Here is a 7476-nt window from a genome sequence, read left to right as displayed (position 1 = left end):
ACAATGTTGGAAGCTTTTGTTACAGTTTTGGTCCTATGTGTTTTTTATTATTCTCAATTAGTTAACACTCTATTTGGTTACTCAAAAGATGTGCTTAAAAGGGGAAAAGAGATAAATGAATTTCATGCACAAATTCTCGCATTTACTATTTTAAAATGCAAAATTATTTTATTCATTTTTTTTATATTTTGCCTTGGATCTAACGAGCGTTTGGAGATCAAAATCTCATGCATGCATTCATTTTTTTTGTTTGTACTTATTTGTTGTTCCAATTTCATTGTAGACATAAGTTTTCCCAATAGGTTTCTTAGGAAATATGGAGGAGAAACACATTTTTTCATAAGTAAAAATATTGATGACAAAATGAATAAGGAGAATTTGAGTGAAAATGATCTTGTTATTGAGAATTAGTTAATTTTAGTATCATGTCCATTGTTTTTATTGAATTGCTTATGTGTTTGTTACTATAAAATTCTCAACAATGATTACACTAAGTTTTCTAAGAGAATATTACTCCAAAGGATAAGCAGTCTAACACAGTTGCTTTCCTTTCAGTTGTTTCTTTAGATTTTGAATCCCTCTGTCATGTTCATTGATCTTCTTATATTTCTTATCCTATTTAAGGTTTTTGTCTTATCTTATGAATCATTTTCCCCAAAACATGGAGCTTATCTTATGTTAGTTCAATATTCTTTGAATGCTTTCTTACCCTTTAGCAATTTCACTAACTCAAATATGTGATTCTCATGCAAAGATTCTCTCTTTTCCATCAAATATGGTAACATCTATTTGTTCAATTTTATTTTTCTTAATTTTTTGTTTGGTTTTTGAGAAAACGAAATGTGAATAGAAAGAGTTTCATATTTTTTTATTTTTTTTTTAAGGTTTAGGGTTCGTTCTATTCCTATCGCCTTATTCTTACTATTCCCTACCTTATTGTCAACTTGGGCACATATTTGATAATGCAAAGAATCTTAGGGAAGTTTTTTATGGTGATTGAATTGAAAACTCTTGTTATGTGATGGGTTTGGACTTTAAGCTGATTTCTTTATGTCTATCGATTTTCAGTGAATGATAGGATTATTTGTTTGCAGTTTAAAATGAAAAAAACTACAAATGTGTAGTATTTTATGTTGTAAAATTGTTGATAAGAAAATTACAAAGGCATTAAATACTAATTTTCTTATTATTGTTATCTAATGTAGGCTGACTTTATAAAGATATCATTTCCTAACAACAACTTTGAAGCAACTTATGTAATTGAAGCTATCTACCATGCATCGAATGCTATATGTCAATTTAAAATTTTCCCATCTCAGTCATGATTATTTTCATCTCAACTAGAATAGATTATGAAGTTTCTATCATATATTGATTTGTTTTTGTTTGATTTGATTTGATTGTTATTTCTATTGACTAGTATGGATGCTACAAGAAGATTTACAAAGTATTAAAGCTTGGCCAGTGTTTTGCCTTGTATGACTGATGCATAACTGATTCTTTTAATCCACATAACTAAGAATATCAAAAAATTAAAGTTGGCATCTAAAGAGCATTAAAATGCTCCTTGGTTTATGGTGTATCCATAAGTTGATGTTACATGAAAGTTTTACTTATACAGGTAGAAATTAAGATTGGTGATGGTCTTCCATATATCAGGTTGACTAGATAGTGCCTAAATGCTTTAAAAAAGCCTAGTTTTGAGGTGAATTTTTGCTTCTCTCCCATTTTCCCTCCTTTTTTTTTTCTTTTTAATTGGAAATGGAATATGACTAGTAATTATTTCTATTTTGTCTTCTAGGTTATATGGAAGAAAGATAAAGCTCTTGACTTTTTTGTCCCTTGATACCTACCTTTAGATAAAAATCACTTCTCATTAAGTAGCTTCCCTCTAACAGCTATTGGACACTTCATCATTAAAAATATGGTAAAAACTTTTAAAGACTTTTCCATTCTAATGATTCTCTTTATGAAAAAACAATGTTCTTGGATGAGATAGTCATATTAAGTTCATACGTGTTTACCTCTAATTTTTCCCTGTTGTAGTTCAAGGTTCTAGAATTTGTGGGATTTACTCCAAAGGAAGTTAAATGGTTCAAGATTTTTTGGAGAAGGCTACAAAAGGGTTGGTTGAATGTGGCATGTTAGTTAGAAGTCATATTTCTCCATGGTTTTTTCTATATATTGGTTTACCCTTAACTTCGATCTTTGTCACGCCTACTTAGGCTATTTCCTCCACCAAGTCTTTTTTTTTTCTCTTTTTTCAAAATATTTTTTAATGTATAAAGTATTAAATAATAGTTTTTTTTTCTGTTTTGTTTTGTTTTGCAGGGGTTGGTTTTTTCCAAAAAAATAGAACTGGGATTGTTAGAATAGTATCATTGGCATCTGCTATATCAGACTCAACCACTTCAGATTTGGATAACAAAAAAAAAAAAAAAAACAAGAATCCCATTATCGTTATTGACAATTATGATAATTTCACCTACAATCTTTGCTAGGTTTTGATTGCATGTTCAAAATTTTGTGTTCTTTGTCCTAATTTTTGCTTTCTCTGAATTTTCTTTATGGTTTAAAGCTTGATTCTGGAATGCTATTTGATTGCCTACAAATCTTTAGGAAAAACAAAAAAAAAAAAATAGAAATATTGGTTGGTTGGCTCATTGAAATTTTTTGTATTTTGTATTTGAAAGAATATAATTTGATTGTTAGGGAAGACTTGATAATTTAATTAAAGTTGAGAAATCTAATTAAAAGTAGTATAATGGGAAAAAAAATTTCTTGGTTAGATTGGTTTCTTCTTATAAGAATTCAAATAAAATGCATGCATATGTAAATATAATTGAAAATTTATTGTTGCATAATTGTTAGTTTTTGGTATTTCATTTCATTTTTGTTTTTAATTGCTTATGGTTTTCGGTGGTTCAATTAAAGAATAATGAAATATGTCTAATAATGTGAAAGAATGCATTCTTTACAAAAATCAACGAAATGGGATTATAATTAGATTATAATTTCATAAATGCATTTATTTGATCAAATGAATTGTTTTCTATACACTAATTGCATCTATAATTATTTTACTATATTTTTTTGTGTAACTTTAACAGGTTGCATCTATAACCATTTTATTATTATTTTTATGTAACTTTAATAGGTTTCTGTAATTTCCCTTTCAAGTAATGGTGCAAGAAGAAAAGATTTTGATAATGCTGGATTGGCCTTTCATTTTATTTTATTTAGCCTTCCAAAAATTTTATCATTGATTTTTTTTTCTTTGATTTAAAACTAAATCTGATTGAAAATCTTACACTTTAGGATGAAGCTTTATCGATTTAATGGTGCCATGATATACCTCAAAAAAGGTATCATATTTGTTCGCTCTAATTCTCAAATAAATTTTCATCCAATTAAGATTTAAATCTGTTGATATTATATTGACCATCAAATGATAATGCATAAATTCAATTCTACATCTATTGCATAAATTTCATTCTACATAAAAAAATTCTTATTTTATTATATGTTAGTAAAAAAAAGATTAAAAAAAAAGTATTAAAAAATATAAAAAATTTATATCCTCGACAAAGCAAGGGCAGCCTACCAGTAATAATAAAAAAAATCAACACCAGCATAACAAAAAATGGAAAAAAGATTTTTTTCACTACATAAAAATTAGTAAAAATTTATACTATTTTAGCCGATGATGAATAATGTCTTTCCAATCACTTTATAATTGAAATTTAATGATTTTTTTATGAAATTAAAATTTATGGTTTTAAATTGAATCTATAAATAAATAAAATTTATTAAAATTATAAAAATGATTTAGACAAATTTTAATAATTAATTTAGTCGAAAATGTATTAACAATCATTATACAACACAGTGAAAATTTTTACGTGGAAAGATGGTTTCCTCAAAAAATTAAAAGTGAGAGACCCAAGCATCTGACGGTCCAATGAGGGGTGATCAACTGGGCTAAAGCTGAAGATAATTGCCGTACTGAACTATAGTAAAAGACCGAATCAACTGCTACTGAACAAGTCCATTGGACAGCCCATGGGCTATAGCTCAATTCAGTTTACAGATTGCTTGCACTGCCGCTGCCTCGGTTTCGTTAGATTTTAATGTCTGAAAAATGAGAAGGATAGAGCAACAATAACCAAATGTGAGAACAGATTTTGGCTCTGACTGGAAAGCGAATGGCAAATCATCGTTGTTATAGATGTTTACAATCTGTTGAATCAAAACACAACAAAAGTTTAAACCTAGTTATGAACTCTGCCTAGTAACACAAGATATTCATATACCAAGTGTGAGCTCTGAAGTCTGAACATTTTTGCATGATCTGGGAAAGAAGTTCAGATAAACTGGGGAGTTCTAAGTGTTTTAATAAAAGTCATATCACATCCCATCCCAAACCCACCAAACTAGTTTTCAATCAAATTTGATTTATGACTTAAAACCCCCCACCAGGTATGAACACTTAAAATTCCACTTTGAACATGTGAAAGAAGGATGAAATTAATGAATGGAGAGTTCCTTTCTAAGCTGACAAGACCCAGCCCGCCAGTTTATCAGAAACCATAGGAGGGAGCTGAATGTGCAGCCAAGTGACGATCCTCAAACAGTAACTGAGAGTGACAGTCTGACTGCGAAGTGTGGACATCGATCGAATCTTCCAGGATCAATTTTGTGCCCTAAACTTAAAAGTGTTACCAGACACTTGTCACCACAAACTTTTTCCAAAATGCCATCAAATTTCACTTTGCGTGTCCAAATAACCACAAGATGATCGACACGTTCGGATGCAAAAGGACGAAAAAGGTGGACCTCCTTTTTTGACTCCAGACACAGTGTGGCGTCAACTTATTGGTTCTATCTGCAAAGCCAGCTTTACCATTGGCGTTGTCCTGACGCTACGATCCAAAGTTGCTGTTGTCAAAGAATTATTTTAGACTCAAAACGTGGCTTTCTCGCATTGCACGACGATGAAAGTCGCTTCTAAACGAATGACTTTCCTGGGAAACACCGTTCAATAAATTAAGATGGGAGTACTTAGATATTCATATTCTTTCAAGTCCTGTAACCAACAGATGAATATTGATATGATTTATTTCATGTCTAATGGGTTGGGAATACGCGTTTTAGCCTGCGAAATCCTTGTATCAGCACATCGTCATCCAAATTGAGCGTGAAAATAACGTTTGTTTGATCCCTGTACGCTGAAACAAATCATACAGAAACTTTTCGTCTTTAAGAAACCTACCTAGATCCCAAATCACAAAATAGAACTCATGCAAGTTGCATAACCAATCACGTAGCGACCTATATATTCGAGGGACGGTTCATAGACAAATGTCTATGTTGGTTGAGAGAGAAACCCACACAAGGTTGTCCAACAGGTGTCCCAATAGAGCATCAACATTACAATCGGTATTTTCCCCATCAAAATCGTCTTTAGCCCTACCCCTCGGATACCCTCACCACTTAGGCACTTGTCCCAATCTTATTACTATATTTATATACATCCACCTCTCCATCTTATTTTGCTTCACCCTCTATTCTGCAAAACAGGTACTACCGTGTTGGCAATGAGAGAGCAACTCCAAGCAGTAGCGACGGTGAAGGTGGAACTTGGTTTATATGGTTTAGATCAGGACATGCACCCTCCTATTACAAATGTTAGACCCAACAACAAGAACAAGAGAAGATTCAGTGATGAACAAATTAAGTCACTAGAGTTCATGTTTGAGTCAGATTCAAGACCGGAGTCGATGATAAAACATCAACTAGCTAATGAGCTTGGACTACAGCCCCGACAGATTGCTATCTGGTTCCAGAACAGGAGAGCTAGGTCCAAAACTAAGCAAATTGAGCGAGATTACAACATTTTGAAAAAGAGTTACGATGCTCTTGCTTCTAGCTATGAATCCTTGAAAAGAGAGAATCAATCCTTGAGTATCCAGGTATCTCCTTTGTCATTCACTATGCATGTTGAAACACTTTGATTGCCAGTTCTAATGCTAGGGGTTTCTCAACAGTTGCAAAAACTGAAGAGTCAGCTTGAGATGGAACATGGAAACAAAACCTATGGACCAAACAGAACAGCCGGAAATAGTGGTGATGGCAAATCCGGGAACATGAGTGCTATATTTGACGCGAAGGAGAAGATCACCTTTCTATTTGAAGGCTATGACCACATGCTTTCAAGCGATAAAAATAGCAGAAATGTTGAGAGCACGGATGAGGATAGAGTGGCTCTGGAAGTGATGGAAACCAGAGATGGCTCCTTGACTTCATCAGAAAAATGGTGCGGTTTTGAATCCAATTGTTTCCTGGACGAGTCAAGTTGTAGTTCAAATTGGTGGGAATACTGGTTAAGGTTGAATGGAAATTAAAATATGCAGCCGTTGCATCGAGGAATGAATTAAATCTGAAATTTAGATCTCTCCGCATATAATTCTATCCCCCATGTAACCAAAACCATGATGCACGCACTTGCCGTTCTTTTTCTTATTTCTTTCTTTTTTATTCAGAGCAATCCCAGTTGTTAAAACTATACTTCCCAACAACAAAGCTGAGAGACAACTGAGAAAAGCTTCCTACACCTGGATTCTCCATGGTTTCAAAAACAATCAAGACACTTACAGTGGCATGACAAGGGCTAAGGCCTCAAGCTGGATACCGTGCTAGTATGTTTTTATGTCCGCAAGCAGGATCACAAAGTCGCAGACAATAGTTTTCCCCCGGTTTTTATACTCATTTAATCGTATAGAAAAATGCAAGCAGAATGATAAAATGTTATAGTAGCACAAATGAAGCAAAGAAGAAAACTACATTCATTATTAAGGCAGAAAGAACCATAATTCTATCCCCCATGTAACCAAAACCATGATGCACGCACTTGCGGTTCTTTTTCTTATTTCTTTCTTTTTTATTCAGAGCAATCCAGTTGTTAAAACTATACTTCCCAACAACAAAGCTGAGAGACAACTGAGAAAAGCTTCCTACACCTGGATTCTCCATGATTTCAAAAACATTCAAGACACTTACAGTGGCATGACAAGGGCTAAGGCCTCAAGCTGGATACCATACTAGTATGTTTTTATGTCCGCAAGCAGGATCACAAAGTCGCAGACAATAGTTTTCCCCCGGTTTTTATACTCATTTAATCGTATAGAAAAATGCAAGCAGAATGATAAAATGTTATAGTAGTACAAATGAAGCAAACAAGAAAACTATATTCATTATTAAGGCAGAAAGAACCTCACAGAAAAAGAGGCAATCTAGAAGAAGGATTGTGCCCCTTGACTAACACATGAAAATAAATCAACTAACAACAAACAATTTAACATTACAAGCAAGAAAACCCAGAAAACAGGGGCGAATTCTAAACCAAAATCTCAGTCAAATAGCTGAATAACATACAGTTCTGAAGCAAAAACACAATTCTGCCTTTCTAAGTTTCTG

General features: G+C 32.8%; 1 protein-coding gene and 1 pseudogene across 2 annotated transcripts; both read left to right on the top strand.

The window, feature by feature from the left end:
• Positions 1–425: 425 nt before the first annotated feature.
• Positions 426–2309, top strand: LOC149516017 (cycloartenol-C-24-methyltransferase-like; annotated as a pseudogene).
• A 2798-nt stretch (positions 2310–5107) lies between these two features.
• On the top strand, positions 5108–6898 carry LOC111290006 (homeobox-leucine zipper protein ATHB-12-like). Of its 2 annotated transcripts, XM_022881406.2 has the most exons (3): positions 5108–5439; positions 5581–5972; positions 6048–6898. In XM_022881406.2, the coding sequence occupies exons 2-3, from the start codon at positions 5598–5600 to the stop codon at positions 6402–6404; spliced, it is 732 nt and encodes a 243-aa protein (XP_022737141.2). In that variant the 5' UTR covers positions 5108–5439; positions 5581–5597; the 3' UTR covers positions 6405–6898. The 2 variants fall into 2 exon arrangements, with proteins under 2 accessions (XP_022737141.2, XP_022737140.2); XM_022881405.2 differs by having other exon boundaries at positions 5109–5972.
• Positions 6899–7476: the final 578 nt, after the last annotated feature.

The sequence above is a fragment of the Durio zibethinus genome, chromosome 11, assembly GCF_047325235.1.
Source record: "Durio zibethinus cultivar Kanyao isolate XHJ-2024 chromosome 11, ASM4732523v1, whole genome shotgun sequence".
Lineage (NCBI taxonomy): Eukaryota > Viridiplantae > Streptophyta > Magnoliopsida > Malvales > Malvaceae > Durio > Durio zibethinus.
The sequence above is the reverse complement of the archived record's forward strand: the minus strand, read 5'-3'. Positions and strand labels throughout refer to the sequence as shown.

Coding starts and splice junctions, on each gene's coding strand:
- LOC111290006 (XM_022881406.2), top strand. CDS start 5,598: ATGAGAGAGCAACTCCAAGCAGTAGCGACGGTGAAGGTGGAACTTGGT. Junction 5,973..6,047: donor ATCAATCCTTGAGTATCCAG/GTATCTCCTTTG, acceptor GTTTCTCAACAG/TTGCAAAAACTGAAGAGTCA.